The 17,197-nt window shown below is 42.3% G+C and overlaps 1 protein-coding gene across 4 annotated transcripts in view; it reads left to right on the top strand.

The window, feature by feature from the left end:
• DNMT3A (DNA methyltransferase 3 alpha) overlaps positions 1-17,197 on the top strand; it is a 660,717-nt gene that overhangs the window by 583,600 nt on the left and 59,920 nt on the right. For all 4 annotated transcript variants that reach the window (XM_033935457.1, XM_033935458.1, XM_033935459.1 and 1 more), the window contains 4 exons: positions 2,858-2,937; positions 3,328-3,440; positions 10,944-11,127; positions 11,600-11,684. In XM_033935457.1, the coding sequence (XP_033791348.1) occupies positions 2,858-2,937; positions 3,328-3,440; positions 10,944-11,127; positions 11,600-11,684 (462 nt within the window). The remainder of the gene's footprint in view (positions 1-2,857; positions 2,938-3,327; positions 3,441-10,943; positions 11,128-11,599; positions 11,685-17,197) is intronic.

Consider the following 17,197-nt stretch of genomic DNA (forward strand, 5'->3'; position numbering starts at 1 on the left):
CCACTGGAACATGTCTTTGGCTTCCATGTTGCTAATAATTTAACTTCTCTCTTCCGTTACTTAAATTTAATTAATTTGTTTACTATCCTGTGCTCCCCAAAGAGCTCAGAATGGGTTACAGGGTGACGTACATAATATATAGTTTACAGGTTACAATTTGCCATAGTTCCAGTGCAAGGTTTTTCAATACAAGTTTTATCCTTACTTGACTCATACTAGTGATCTAATACCAATATATATAATATGTAGTTTACAGTATAGATTTGACAGTTACAGTGCAATATAAATTTTTATCCTAATGTGACATATATCAATATGCATTAATAATTCTTTGTAATCTATTGGCCTTAGGCTAGTTCTTAGTAGAGTGCATGAATTGGTGCAGGAGGTAATGGTGCTAAGGTTGCTTGATAACACTGATCTCGTAACATGATCAGATTTGATATAATCCCTGGAGTAAGTTCACACAGGAAATCCAATCCACAGCATTTAACTTTAAAAAGAAGACTATGATAATGTGAGAAGAATGGTTAAAAAGAAGCTTAGAGGTATGGCTCTAGAAAAAGGAGGACGGATTATTGACACTTCCAAGTGTCAATAATTGAAATTGACTTGCTGGATGTCCAGTAGCAGTTCTAAGCCACTGTGCGTCCAGAGCTCAAATGGGCATGTTGGGAGGTGTGTTATGGGCAGGCATTGGGCGGGCTTAAACCTGGATGTCCTGCAACAATAATTGAAGCTTTCCCAGGATGTCCAAGGTGGAACTTACTTAAGACCTGTTTTACATGCGTCTTAAGTATTCAAAAGGTGACCACTGGAGGGTTTAAGGCACGACCCCCCTTTACTCCCCCAGGGGTCACGATCCCCTCCCACCACCCTTGGACAGAAAAAACCCAGTAGGCTTGCCATCAGCTAATCCTGGCAGGGGAATCCCTATCAGCTGAGCAGATTTTGGGGATTCCTGCTGGCTCAGCTAATTTGGATTCCCCCTGCCAGGATCAACTGAACTGGCATGGAGATTCCTCTCTCTCTCTCTCCCTCCCTTCCTCCCTCACAGGTGTCGATCCTCCAGTCCCCTCCACAGAGACCACTCCTCCTGCACTACACCCCTCCCCCCAACATTCCCAACACCCCACTCCCTGACATCCCCCCACACCCCCTCCATACCTTTGGTACAAAAATTGGCAGGAAGGATGCCCACTTCCTCCTGCCACCAGGCCCCATCAAACCCCGATTCCCCACCCCAAACTTCAGCAATCCCCGAACCTCTGACACCCTGTCGTGACTCCCCACCCACAACCCCATATCTTCAATGACAATTTGGTGGAAGGGATGCTCATTCCTCCTGCCGGCAGGCCCGCCTCTTCTTAATGGCGGGCCTTCCCCTTCCCGGTGTATCCTGGGATGCACTGGAGGGGGACTAAGGCTCTGATTGGCCCAGGTACCTATAGCTCCACCCACCTGGGCCAATCAGAGCCTTAGACCCCTCCCAGTGCATCACAGGATGCACTGGGAAGAGGAAGGCCCGCCGTTATGAAGAGGCTGACAGGAGGGAGTAGGCATCTCTCTCACTGGATTGTCATTGAAGGTATGGGAATGTTAGGGGTGGGGTGCCACAGATTCAGGGAGTGCCTCGGTTTGGGGGGGGTTTTGGGGTTTGATGGGGCCCAGTGGCAGGAAGGAGTGGGAATATTAGGGGAAGAGGTGTAGTGCAGGGGCTCTCTGTAGAGGAGTTGCCTGTGAGGGAGAGAGGAATCTCTCTGCCAATTCAGTTGATCCTGGCAGGAGGAATCCCATCAGCTGAGCCAGTAGGAATCCCCGAAACTGGCTCAGCAGATGGGGATTCCCTTGCTGCGATTAGCTGATGGCAAACTGTTCTGACAGGGTACGGCAATTAGGTACCACGTCCAAACAGCTTGTTTTTATACGTTTTTCATGTGGACATCTTTATATTTGAGAGTCAGTGATAGACGTACTAAGAGTTAAAATGTGTAGATAGTTTCTTTTCCAAAAAAAAACAAAACAGTTAGACATGTGGTGGCAGTTATGAGAATGGACATGTTTACTTCAGAATTTCTAGATGTCTTTCTTAAAACATCCAAACTCTGACTGTCGAAAATGTCCCTGCATGTGAATCTAAGTCCAGAATATCTGATACCATTTTGTAGATTCTGTTTTTCACAGTGGGAGCAGTTCATGGATGTTTATTGTGTGTAATCATCTTAAAGAATAGTATACTTGTTATTTTGATGACCATTTAAAGCTTTCTAGCAAGTGTTTTTTTTAAATATCACATTGCATAAAATGAAAGTGCCTGATTGCTTCAAATATTTAAGGCTGTCAGGCCTGTAATATAATGGAAGAATGGTGGTGTTTAATCTTTGGAGATTTCATGTTATCTTTGAGTTTTCGTCCAGCTCAAGCATTTTATGATCAGAGCACTGTGTAAGAACTATATAATGCATGAAGACTTCAGTTTGGCCTGAATCTCAGCCCAAAGGGAATGAGTATGGTGATCTCTGCATACCATGATAGAGTTAAACCAGGAGTAGGCAATTCCGGTCCTCGAGAGCCGGAGCCAGGTCAGGTTTTCAGGATATCCACAATGAATATGCATGAGATATATTTGCATCTCAAGGAGACAGTGCATGCAAATCCATCTCATACATATTCTTTGTGGATATCCTGAAAACCTGACCTAGCTCCGGCTCTCGAGGACCGGAATTGCCTACCCCTGAGTTAAACAGTTATTTCACATCAATCACTGGGGTTTCTTTAGCATAGCTTTCTGAGATCCCTTCTCCATTACAGTGACACCATTTCATATGTCTGCGGTTTCTTCTTCCTCTCTCTTTAGATATCTGTATTTCTTGTGGAAGTTTGAATGTCTCCTTGGAACACCCTCTCTTTAATGGAGGAATGTGCCAAAATTGCAAGGTATGACTGGTGAAAACAGCACTCAGAAGGAATTGTAGAGGAAACAGGAAAGTGGGCAAGAAGGAAAGGAAGAAACCTGGAGGAAAAGAGGGGCATGCAAGATGTTGGAAAGCAAAATTGGGAATGAGACAAAAAGGGAAAATGTAGACAGAAAATGAAGGATTAAAGGAGACTAAAAGGGAGAGAGGATACCGACATATTACCAAATAATTTTAAGCCACGGAAAACACTGGTTGGAAAGGTTAAATTCTAGAACACAAGAGATTGTTGCAATGGAGCCTGTTTCCCAGCCACCGTAGAGCAGATACGTTCCATTATGATATACCACCCCTTGCTGTAGCAGACATATAGTTCACCCTTTCTTATGCTGGATATTGTGTTTCTCTGCAGAACTGTTTCCTGGAATGCGCATATCAGTATGACGATGATGGTTACCAATCCTACTGCACTATATGTTGTGGTGGGAGGGAGGTGCTTATGTGTGGAAACAATAACTGCTGCAGGTAAGGGATAGGCATAATTCTTTCCCTGCTCCTTTTCCTTTTTTTTTTCTTTTCCTTTCCTTTATTCATAATACTTTTCATCCTCCTCATTTTAGCTCTTTTAACTGCATTCTTGCACATTTTATGGATTCAGATGATAAACATTAGTATGTAATCATTGTTTTTAAAATCTGGTGATTTAAAAATGTTTTCTTTGAAACACTGACCTTTGAGGTGATCCATGAAACTACAGACTGGTGACCCTGACATCAATGTCAGGTAAAATGGTAGAATTTATTATAAAGAGCAAAATTAATTAACACATAGGCAAACATGGTTTAATGCAGGGATCTTAAAGTCCCTCCTTGAGGGCCACAATACAGTCGGGTTTTCAGGATTTCCCCAGTGAATATGCATGAGATCTGTGTGCATGCACTGCTTTTAATGCATATTCATTGGGGAAATCCTGAAAACTCGACTGGATTGCAGCCCTCAAGGAGGGACTTTGAGATCCCTGGTTTATTGAGTCAACATGGATTCAGCCATGAGAAATCTTGCCTCACAAATTTGTTACATTTTATTGAAAGCAGGGATAAACATGTGGATAAAGGGAGTCAGTTGATATAGTAATCATAATCAAAAGTTTAAAATGTCCAAAAACCAGCCTAAGTCGGCACTTGGACGTCCTAATATCAGGGATGTCCAAGTGCCAATAATTAAAACAAACTTTCTATAAGTGCAGCAGCACTTCTAAGCTGCTGTGCGTCCAGAGAGCAAAGGGGCATGTTGGGAGATGTGTTATGGGCGGGAATCGGGCGGGTTTCAATCTGGACATACTCCAGCCATAATCAAAACTTTACTAGATGGAACTTAGACGCTGGCAGTTAGACCTGTTTGAGTTGTGTCTAAGTTCCACAAAGGTGCACAAACTGACAAGAAGACCACTGGAGGATTTAAGGCATGACCCTCCCTTACTCCCCCAGTGGTCACGACCCCCTCCCCCACCCAAAGAGCAAAAAAAAACAACCCATAGGCTTCCCATCAGCTGATCCTGGCAGAAGGAATCTCCATCAGCTGTGCTGGTTTTCGGGGGATTCCTGGTAGCTCAGCTGATGGGGATTCCCCCTGCCAGGATCAGCTGAGCCACGGAGCCCTACACACCCCATGACATCCCCCTGATATCCTGTACCTACCCCAACATTCCTGGGTCCCCCTCCCACATCCCCAGAACCTCCCAGACCTTTGGTAGAGCAAGCGGCAGGAGGGAGGCTCACTCCCTCCTGCCTACAGGGCCGCTTGCTGCAATGACCTGGGATTCCCCCTCCTACTGCATCTTCCTATAGCTCCGGCCTATCTGGAATGCTCTAAAGGCTTTCAGCTGTACAACCAAATTGTGCTAATTCAAACAGACAATCAAGTTGCAAGAGATTTTCCAAGAATGGAGCACTCCCTTGGTGGATCTCTTTGCCATTTTGTTTCAATCACAAAGTCTCAGTGTTGCTCCATGTTCAGATCACATAACAGAGTGCCTTCCTTCTGCATTGGGAGACAGCTCTTCTGTATGTGTATCCTCCCATTCCTCTCATGGGGAGGACTTTGCTGAAACTTTAACAGGACCGGGAACCATGATTCTGATAGCCCTGTACTGGCCCAGACAGATCTAATTCCCTCTTCTTCTGGAGTTATCATCCAAAGAACCCTGGAGACTGGACTGTTTTCTGGCCTTCATACCCAGAACAAGGGATCTCTTCTACAGCCCATCCTCTGGTCTCTGGCCCAAATAGCCTGGATGTTGAAAGCTTAGAGTGTCTCCAAGGTTTTGTGGATTCCAGGAAAGATTCCACTAAGAGATGTTATTCTTTCAAATGTAGGAGATTTGTCATCTAGTGTGAAGGCAAGGCCCTAGATCCACTTTCTTGCCCTACAAAGAACTTGCTTGAATACCTTCTACACTTTTCTGAGACTGATCTCAAAAAACAACTAAGAGTTTTCCTTAGTGCTTATCATTATTGTATAGAATGTAAGCTCACCTCTGGACAGCCTCTAGTTTAGGGGTGTCCAACCTTTTGGCTTCCCTGGTCCGCATTGGCCAAAAAAAATGTTTCTGGGGCTGCGCAAACGCTGCTGCAAGACAGAGGAGAGAGCCAGCAAGATGGTAAACACCCGGGGACAGCAGAAGAAAACACTGCATCGCCCTTGACCGGTGACGCACAAAATACTTCACAGGGCCGCATATGGTCCTCGGGCCACAGGTTGGACACCCCTGCTCTAGTTGTTTGCTTCATGCATGATTTGCTTTTGACTACTACTACTAATTATTTCTAGAGTGCACAAGACATATTCAATGCTGTACAGAGTCACAAAGAAGACAGTCCCTGCTCAAATGAGCGCACAATCTAATCAGTCAAGACAGACAAACAGGATGCCAGGGTAGCGATTACAGTTAGTGGGGATGGTTAAACTACTGGCTAGGGTGGTGAGCAGAGAGCAGTGGGGAGTTGAAGGCTTTCTCAAACATGTGGGTTTTCAGCCTACTTTTGAACAAGGGAAGTGGTGTGACACATGGACTCATGTAGTTATATTCCAGGCATATAGGGCAGCAAGATGAAAGGAACGAAATCTGGAAGATATGATAGAAGTCTATAAAATCCTAAATAGAGAGAAATGATAAACACAAATTGATTGTTTATGCTTTCAAAAAGTACAAAGACTAGGAGATACTCTGTGAAGTTGCATAGTAGTACATTTAAAACAAATAGGAAATTTTTTTTTTCCCACGTAATGTATAATTAAACTCTGAATCTCATTGCCAGAGCAAATGGAAAAAGCAATCCATACAGCTGAGTTTATAAAAGGCTTGGACAAATTCCTTAAGGAAAAGTCCATAAACTGTTATTAGGTAGACCTGGAGAAAGCCTCTGCTTTTCACTGAGGTTAAGATGCATGGAATCTTACTACTTTTTGGGACTCTGACAGGTATTTCTGGTCTGAACTGGCCACTGTTTGAAAGAGGATACTGGGCTAACTAGACCATTGGTCTGACAATAGTCCAGCTCTTATGTTTTTATTTTAATTTTTCCTATACCAGACACCTTTCTACGTACAAGAGTATAATTAGTGTGGGATGGGGGGATGTAAAATGTGAGATTTACTTGATTCATTATTATTGGAAAGGATGGGAGGGGGAGGGAGTTCTTTTATGTACTTATGAATATGTTGATAAGATTTGTCAAGTGATTTGTATGAGTTCTCTGATATAATATTATACACTTGTTGTATGAAATGAAAATGAATAAAGATTTAGGGGAAAAAAAAATTTTTTTCCTATACCAAATATTCAAGTAGCATTTCTTGTGCAACGATCACACTCATAAGTGCATTTTGTATATAGCCATGAAGGTAGTTCAACAAACAGATAGAAACATGATGGCAGGTAAAGGTCAGATGGCCATCTAGTCTGCCCATCCACAGTAACCATTAATTCATTCTATCTCTGAGAGATCCCACGTGCCTATCCCACGCCTTATTGAATTCAGACACAGTCTCTGTTTCCACTTCTTCCGAGAGACTGCTCCACGCATCTACCACCTTTCTGTAAAAAAGTATTTCCTTAGATTACTCCGGAGCCTATCACCTCTTAATTTCATCCTATGCTATCTCATTCCAGAGCTTCCTTTCAATTGAAAGAGACTAGAATCATGCACATTTATGCCACATAGGTATTTAAACGTCTCTATCTTATCTCCCCTCTCTCACCTTTGCTCTAAAGCAGGAGTATCAAAGTCCCTCCTCGAGGGCCGCAATCCAGTCGGATTTTCAGGATTTCCCCAATGAATATGCATGAGATCTATTAGCATACAATGAAAGCAGTGCATGCAGATAGATTTCATGAATATTCATTGGGGAAATCCTGAAAACCCAACTGGATTGCGGCCATCAAGGAGGGACTTTGACACCCCTGCTCTAAAGTATACATATTGAGATAGTCTGTCCCTATACGCCTTATGATGAAGATCACGCACCATTTTAGTAGCCTTCCTCTGGACTGACTCCATCCTTTTTATATCTTTTTGAAGGTGCAGCCTCCAGAATTATACACAATATCCTAAATGAGTTCTCACCAGAGTTTTATACAGGGGCATCAGTACCTCCTTTTTCATACTGGCCATACTTCTCCCTATGCACCCTAGCATCCTTCTAATTTTCGCCATCACCTTTTCAATCTATTTGGCCATCACATACAATCACACCCAAGTCCCGCTCTTCTGTTGTGCACTTAAGTTCTTCATCCCCTAAACTGTACAATTCCTTTGGGTTTTTGCAGCCCAAATGCATGACCTTGCGTAACAGGTTTTGGGTGGGAGGGGGAATTTTTGGTTTTTCCCCCCTGTGGATTATAAGATAACATAGTTGATAGAACAGTTGTGCATTTTTTACATATATATATATTTATTTATTATTTATTTTATTTTTTTAGTATTAGCTATCTTTTCTGTCTTTATTTTATGGGTTGTCTGGTGTCTACCTGGCAGTCAGAATCACATATTAGGAGTTGGTTCCATTTTGTTACACTATGGTTTACTGAGGGTATTCTCTGTATTATAATTATTTTTTTTGTTTATTTGTTTTACTTGGAGTGTTTATTGATTGTGTCTTCTTGTTTTAAACTGTTAAGAAAAACTTATTTGAAAATAAAAGGAATAGGCCCAAGAACAGAAACTTGAGGCACACCACTGGTAACATTCCTTTCCTCAGAGTGATCGCCTTTGATCACTACCCTCTGTCACCTTCCACTCAAACAGTTCTTGACCCAGCCCGTCACCTTGGGATCCATCCCGAGGGCACTCAGTTTATTTATTAGATGCCTGTGTGGAACACTGTCGAAGGCTTTGCTAAAATCTAAATACACCTCATCTAGCACACTCCCTCTATCCAATTTTCTGGTCACCCAGCCAAAGAAATTAATCAGATTTATCTGACAAGACCTACCTCTGGTGAATCCATGTTGCCTCTGGTCCTGTAATGCACAGGATTCCAGAAACTTCACCAATCTCTGTGTTAAAAGCGTATCTCCCTGTAATTCCTTACTTCTTCCTTACTTCAACTTTTGTGGAGTGGGACCACATCCACCCTTCTCCAGTCCTCTGGTACCACTCCTGACTCTAGACACATTGAAATGTTCTCAAGCTTTTGATCCATTCTCACAAAGCATTGCAATCACATCATCGCTTCGTCAATCTCTTCAGTTGTGAATGAATTACTCAAATCTTTCCAAAGGGCTGCTATTTCAAACACCTCCACATCAGAAGGTCCTGACCACAGACTTGTCAGCGAATGCTTGGGGAGCTCACCTGGACGGTCTCCAGACACAAGGTCACTGGTCTGCGCAAGAACAAAAGCTCCACATACACCTCTTAGAACTCAGAGCCATTTGCAATGCTCTGAAGACTTTTCAGCACAATATATCTAATCACGTCCTCCTTGTCCGCACGGATAATCAAGTCACAATGTATTGCATAAACAAGCAAGGAGGGGCGGGTTCTCTGCCAATAAGCCAAGAATATTTGGACCTGAGCAATTGCTCAAAACATACGAGTATGGTATTTTTAATCTCCATCACTTTTGCATGTCGACTAAGTGAGCTTCAAGCATTGGTGGCAGATCCACCATGATTTTCCGCACCCATCCTAAATTCTTGTCAAAGATGGTCACGGAATTTCATTTAAATCAATTCATTTTGCTTCCAGTTTTCTTTCCAAACCTCATACTCACCCTGGAGAAACAGCTCTTCATACCTTGGACTGCAAACGAGCCTTGGCTTATTACTTACAAAGGACTCAGTCTCACAGAGCTTCTCCTCAACGGTTCCTCTCCTTTGATCCCAACAGATTGGGCCACCCAGTAACCAAGAAAATCATTTCCACATGACTTGCGGTCTGTATCTCCTTCTGCTATGCTCAAGCTGGGCTGCAGCTCAGGGATTGTGTAACAGTACAATAAGTCCAAGCTATGGCAGCTTCAGTTGCATTCTTGCATTCCACTCCCATTGATGAAATCTGCAAAGCAGCTACTTGGTCCTCAGTTCATGTTTTCACGTTTCACTATTGTCTGGAATCATATTCCAGATGAGACGGGCACTTCAGCCAAGCAGTCTTACAAAATTTATTTTCTTAGTGGCCAACTCTCCCTCCATCTCACTGTATTAAGCTAGGGAGTCCCATATGTGAGAATATGCTGCTACATGTCCTAGGATAAAGCACAGTTATTTACTGTAACAGGTGTTATCCAGAGACAGCAAGCAGATATTCTCACATCCCTCTCACTCCCCCGGTTGGCTTTACAACTTGCTTAAAATTTAAAGTGACAGTTCACTTGTCATACTGTCTGTACTGGGCTCCATGGATGACATCACGCATATGTGAGAATATCTGCCTGCAGTCTCCAGATAACACCTGCTATGGTAAGTAACTGTGCTTTAGGATCCAATTTAAATGTGCATGCATAATCTTCAAGCTTCTTTATGGAATATTTAACCCTTTAGTCCCCTTATATTGGAATACCTTTAGATCTTGTCTTTCAAGAAATATACAGAGATATACGCTATCTTTCCCTCCTTTAAGGGAATTAAATATGACTCTATTAGACTGATAGGTCAGCTACAACAATTTCGTAAAGCCCTGAAAACTCTTCTGTTCAAACAATATTCAAACGGCTTAACTATAGTATCAATGAAATAATAATAGAGCTCTTACTTCTCTCATGCTCTTCTTATGTACTCTAGTCTCAATTACATGTGAACTGAGTGGAGCTCTGTTGGGAGATGACCCGGTATATAAATCGATGACTAGATTAGATTACCTTAATAATATATTTTCCAGTAGATAGGAATAGTATGCTGACACCACCCGCCCGATAATTTCTGATGCGCTTGTTTCTTCCTTATGCTTTACGGTCCTCTCCTTAGCTAAGACTTCTCTTCCAGTCAGTCGGGGGGTTCAGAATCAGTTTGTAAATAGAATCTAAGGAGATAATTGAGCTCCACTAATACTCAAACTTGCTTTTATTTGATGTGTTTTACTGTTCAATGGTAATGTTTGCTCATTTATACATTACGGTTTCTTTATTGATTATTATATCTTTTAAATGAGCAGATCAGAACCTTAGTTTTGGGGAGTTCCCCATGTGCCTCTTTCTGCATGTTTTTTACTCTAGAGCTCTTGCATGTTTTGGAACAAACTGAAGGAGCAGCAGACTCCTGGGAGAAGGAGGAGGCTTCAAAAGCTGTGATTGACATCTTTCTGCAGTATGCTCGCAAGAATGGACAGAGTACCCTAAGGTTTAGCATACCATTCCTATCTACTTGAAAAGATATTATCAAGGTAAGAACTTAATCTCTCTTTCTCTGGTACAGAAGTAAATTTACTCTCCAATAAGGCTTTATATGTCAGCATGTCATATGTTTCAGGTTCCTACACTGGTAAATTCTCTGCATTAAGGATGTCTTTTTATTCTTTTCATTCATAGGTGCTTCTGTGTAGAATGTGTTGACCTATTGGTTGGACCTGGTGCAGCCCAGGCAGCTATTAATGAAGACCCCTGGAACTGCTATATGTGTGGCCACAAGGGCATTTATGGTCTCCTAAAGCGACGAGATGATTGGCCCTCCCGCTTGCAAATGTTTTTCGCCAATAACCATGACCAAGAATTTGTGAGTATTTAATAAATCTATAGAAAAAGTGATGACAAGGGTAGGACCTAATACAATTTATGTTCAATTACAAGACTGCCAGCCAGTGTCAGTATATGAATGGTAAGTGCTATGCCCATCCTTGTTTTTCAGAGTGCCTCAATGCCCTGCTATAATGGGTTGTTAGGAAACTAGACATTGCTAGTAGGAAGAACTTTTGTTGTTTGAAGCAGGTGTTACTCATGCACATTCAAAGCACATTGCCTCTGCAGAGTTTCCTGACATCAGCCTAATTATACATAGGATTTGAACCCAGACATCTGTCATCAAAGTACAGGTCACTACTGTGGAGGCACAGGCCAGTCCTGCTCCTACCTGTATTAATAAGTTTGAATACAGAGGTAGAATTTGATGAATTAAGTTTCTAAAAATTCACTGTAACTAAATTCACTTTGCATACCCTAGACATTTGTTATTCTGTTTGCTTTTCAAGGATCCACCAAAGCTTTACCCTCCAGTTGCAGCTGAAAGGAGGAAGCCTATCCGAGTGTTATCTCTCTTTGATGGCATTGCAACAGGTAGGTTATTTGATAGCACTTTGGTATTCCAAACATCTAGGAGTATGACAGGATACAGCTTGATTATTAGCAGTTAGAATTACTATTGCTGTCCCTGCAGTCTGCCCTAAAATTTCCAGGTAATTCCTGCTCATAAGGGGCAAGCTGAGCCAGCCTTGATTTTGCCCCATCACATATATGGACTTCAAGTTCTAATTGTCTTAATAAAAGCAGCAGAGCAAAGCCAGTTTCAATTTGTTTGAAATAAATTGGAGTTATCTTCCAATCAGTACGATGATAAATTCTACTAAAGATTACAAAATATCTTATTGGAGTTTGGAGATTTACCTATTGTGCTAGAAGGAGATCTTAATGCAGTGTGGGATTCCACTATTGATAAATCGTATAATCCAAATTGAACTCAAATAGGGGGCATAACTTTATTATGTTTTGGACCTCCTAGATATTTGGAGGATCTTACATCGTTTTGAAGATTATACTCACCTGTCAAGAGCATATGGTACAAAATCCCAAATAGATTATATATTGATCTTCAACACCTTAATACCCTCAGTTCAGATGGTGGAGATATGAGTGGATTGGGTTGTTAATAAAGATAGGAAAGAGGTCTATGCCTGAAATTTTCCCCTAGATTTATACAAAGACAAAATGTTTAATGAATATATCTTAAAATGTTGACAGAATTATAGTACTACTAATTCAGACTGCACAAATAACCCCATCCTCTTTTGAAAAATAGCAAAAACAGTCGTTAGGGGATATCGTAAGTTATTCTATTTTAAAAAGAAATCTAGAGACCGAGAAATAATACATCTAAAAACACAAGTTTGATGGGCGAGACAATATCGAACCAACATTAATAAGACTTAATAAACTAACACTGGGTTTTACTAAGCAGCATAAGAACATTTTATCATGGGCCAGTGAGGTAAATGCTCCGATGCGCTCATATGAAGTCAATGGGCATTGGAGCATTTACCTCACCTGCCCAAGGTAAAATGTTCTTACACTGCTTAGTAAAAGGAGCCCACTTTGAATGACTTAACTTCATCAATGAACTAAGAAATCCCCTCCTTATTATAAGTACAAGCTCTACAAATATAATAGTAAAGGGGGATAATTCTTAGCTAAATTCTCTTAATACCCTCATTGACCTGGAAACCTGCCACAATCAATTCTTAGTTAGATTGGTCTCTTCCCATGAGGATCCTAGGAGAATAGTGGGGGTCACAGATAAAAAGGAAAGGATTAAACATTTTGATAAGAGTGTGGTGCAGTAGTTAAAGCTATAGCCTTAGCACCCTGAGATTGTGGGTTCAAACCCGCGCAGCTCCTTGTGACCCTAGGCAAGTCACTTAATCCCCTCATTGCCCCAGGTACATTAGATAAATTGTGAGCCCGCTAGGACAGAAAGAGAAACATGCTTGAATACCTGAATAAATTCAAGTAAACCATTCTGAGCTCCCCTGGGAGAACAGTATAGAAAATTGAATGAATAAATAAATAAAAAATTGTCATATCTTTAAGGAATATTATGCTAATCTTGATGATAACCCTGTAAAAGCAAGGAAACATCAGGGCAAAATGTATTTAGGAAATCTGGGGAAACATTCAAATTAACTCAAGTAGATAAAGATATTTTAAATTTGCCTGTGAGGCAGGAGCAGTGTTCTCCCCAGAAATTTTTTCCAGCCAGGTGGCATGAAAAACTAGTCGGGTGGGGCGGGATGGGGAAATTTGGTGGTGGGGAAAATTAACCCCCTCTTTTACTAAGGTGCGCTAACATTTTTAGCACGCGCAAACTCCCGCGGTACGCAGGAAAACTAACGCCAGCTCAATGCTGGCACTAGCGTCTAGCGCATGTGGTAATTCTGCGTATGCTAAGCACACGCTAAAACCATTTTCACAACTTAGTAAAAGGAGCCCTAAATGTGTACTATTATTATTAGTTAATTATTATTATTTTCCAATGCTCAATATGACTTCCTTTTTTAAGGTTTGACACTTGTGCCAGAATATTTTTACTAAATTTAAGAAGCATCCAATGCTAGAAGGGAATAATTAGATATTTGCCCTCTTTCAAATGGTATAGAGGTTTAAAAAGGGAAATACGTTAATGAAGTCATTAGTTCAGTCTAGCCATTTATTTCTGCATGAATTTAAACAACTAAAAAAAAGATAAATATAGCTCATCCAGTCATACAAGAATGGCTCAACAGCAAGAGTGCCCACACTTTTTGGGCTTGCGAGCTACTTATAAAATGGCCAAGTTAAAATGATCTACCAACAATAAAATTTTAAAAAACACAAAGCAGAGAAAAAGTTAATTATCATTTATATTCCGCAGGTTTTCAAAGAGGTTAAGGCAGATGATTTTATGCAATGTCACCTCAGGAACAACTATACAAAAATAGACAAATATACCCCCTCCCTTTTTACTAAACCACAATAGCGTTTTTTTAGCGCAGGGAGATGCGCTGAATGCCCTGCACTGCTCTCGATGCTCATAGGCTCCCTGCGCTAAAAACTGCTATTGCGGTTTAGTAAAAGGGGGTCATAGTGCAAAATATAGACAGCAGATATAAATTCTCTAAACGGACACATTTTGATCACTAAATTGAAAATAAAATCATTTTTCCTACCTTTTTGTCTGGTGATTTCATGAGTCTCTGGTTGCACTTCCTCTTCTGACTGTAAATCCAATATTTCTTTCTTTCTGCCACTTCCCTTTTCTTTCTGTCTCTCTTTCTTTCTCTCTCCCCATGACTGCCTGTTTCTCTCTCCCCTGCCCCCTCTTTATTTATGCCTTTCTTTCTCTCTCTCTCTCTCTCTCTCTCCCCCTGCCTGTCTTTCTTTCTCTCTCCTCCTGCCCCCCCCCAAGCCATCGCGCTGATTTCTCCACTTCCCTGATTCTTTCCCTACTCCCTAAGCCACCACGCCGATTTCTCCCTGCTGCTTCCCTGAGCTAGGCCAGGCACATACAAGCGCCAGACTCACAAGACTTCACCTCTACGTCAATTCTAACGTCGGAGAGGAAGTTCCAGGCCAGCCAGGCAGCGATTTGCTGGCCCAGAACTACCTCTCCGATGTCAGAATTGACGTCGGAGGTGAAGTCTTGTGAGTCTGGCACTTGTACGTGCCTGGCCTGGCTCAGGGAGGCAGGAAGAAAAAGATTGCAAAGGCAACGCAATCGACTCACATTGCCTTTGCGATCTACTGGTCAATCGCGATCGACCATTTGGGCACCCCTGCTGTTATGGTATCCTATCCTGTCCTGACCTGAGGATAGGGGTTTAGTCCCAAAAAAACTGCCTTATTTCAATTTCCTATTTATAAACTTTAATTAATACAGTTCAATACTAAATTCTATGTAAAGCAACAAAAAAAAATTTTTTCTACCTTTTGTCGTTTCTGCTTTAATCATCTTCTCTTCGCTCTCTTCTTTTTATTCAGCGTTTCTCCTCGCTCCCTTCCATGCAACATCTGTCCTCTCTTTGCCCCTTCCACCCAGCCTCTGCCCTCTCTCTCTCTACCCCTTCCATCTACTGTCCACCCTCTCTCTGCCCCTTGCATCCACTGTCCACCCTCTCTGCCCTTTCCATCCAGTGTCTGCCCTTTCTCTGTTCCATATAGCATCTTCCCTCTTTCTATGTCCTTTCAATAAACTGTATATCCTGTGCCCTTTCTCTCCTTTATACATGATTCATTTCATCTTCACCCCCCTCCCCTATGCTCTAGCATCTCTCTCTTCTCCTTTCCTTCCTTCCTTCCCACTCCACCCAATGGTCTGGCATCTCGCTCCTCCCCCTCCCCCCATATGCGCTGACATATCTCCACCCCTCCATGGTCTGGTAGCTCCTTTCCTTTCCTTTCCCTCCCTCCCTCCCTCCCATGGTCTTGGCGTCTCTTGCCTCTAATCTCCCTTCCCTGGTCTTCCTTCTCCCCTCTCTCTCCCCAATTGGGTGCTGCTGCAGCATGTCTCTTCCCCTCCCCCCCTCCCCAATTGGGTGCAGCAGCACTTCTATTCCCCTGCCCCCTCCCCAATTGGGTACAGCAGCAGCTTTGCTCTCCCCCCCATTGGGTGCACCAGCTTTTCTCTTCCCCCTCCCCCCAAAAAATTGGGTGCAGCAGCAACATTTCTCTTCCCTTCCCCCCAAAATGGGTGCAGCAGCAGAATATTTCTCTTCCCTCTCCTCTCCCCACTTCGGTGCAGCAGTAGCATTTCTCTTCCCATCCCTCCCAGCTCACAAACCCGTTGGTAGAGTCGCTAGACAAGTTGTAAGCTTCCCTCCATCGCTGACCTATCTTTCATAGGTCAGCGACGGAGGGAAGCTTACAACTTGCTGCTTTTACTTGCTTCGGGCCTTCCTCGTTGCCGGGTTCTGCCTACTTTCTGTTTCCGCGAAGGCAGGACCCGGCAGCGAGGAAAGCCCAAAGCAAGTAAAAGCAGTAAGGTCTAAGCTTCCCTCCGGGGCTCTATCGTGTGTGTGCCAGCTTCCCTTCTCTTCCCTCTGAAACTGGAAGTTGCGTCCCGTGGGGGGGGGAGGGAAGCCAGCACGCACACGATAGAGCCCCGGAGGGAAGCTTAGAGCTTACTGCTTTTATTTGCTTTGGGCCTTCCTCGCTGCCGGGTCCTGCCTTCGCGAAAACAGAAAGTAGGCAGGACCCGGCAACGAGGAAGGCCCGAAGCAAGTAAAAGCATGCTGGCAAAAAAAAAGGCGTCAAACAAAATTTTCGGTAGAGAGTCAGCCCGGGAAGGAGCAGCAGCAGAAGGATTCGCCGGGCGGTCATCTAAATTAGCTGGGCAGTGCGCCCGGCTAAAAGGCCCTGGGGAGAACACTGAGGAGGAAATAGCTTGGGCAATAAAACAAAGGGCTCCTTTTACAAATCAAATCAAAGTGACAAATTAAGAAGAAATAACAATCTTATGGAAATCGCTCTTTCTTCTTCTTTTTTTTTAATCTTTATTCATTTTTACATCTTACAAGTGTATCAATACATCACTTGAATTTCTATCATATTTAACATTAATACATAAAACTTAACCCCTTCCCTCCCACCCCTACCATAACATATGCAATCAAATATATCCTATAAAATATTCTTTTCTACTGATCCAAACATTTAATAAAATTCAGAATTCCCCCCTCCCACCCATTCACTTGCATTGTACTTATAATAGAAAAATGGTATCTATTCATTACAATAATTTGTCAATGGTCCTAGATCTCTTTAAATTTTTTATAATTCCTTTTTTGTATGCAGTATTCTTAGCACAAGAGGAAGGTACACTGTCGTTACGATTGTTTATAAAGAGACTGACAAAATTCCAAGATCTTGATCCCCAGTAGATATTAAATTTCAAATCCTGAACGTCTGCCTCCTGAGAATCAACGCTATGCACACCATCTAATGCACTTAAAGTTTCTCATAAATCGCTCTTTCTTAGACCACAAATACAAAGGATGGAGGAATTAAAATTAGAGAGAGATAAGTTGAAGATAATTATTTAG

The sequence above is a fragment of the Geotrypetes seraphini genome, chromosome 3 (genome assembly GCF_902459505.1).
Source record: "Geotrypetes seraphini chromosome 3, aGeoSer1.1, whole genome shotgun sequence".
NCBI lineage: Eukaryota > Metazoa > Chordata > Amphibia > Gymnophiona > Dermophiidae > Geotrypetes > Geotrypetes seraphini.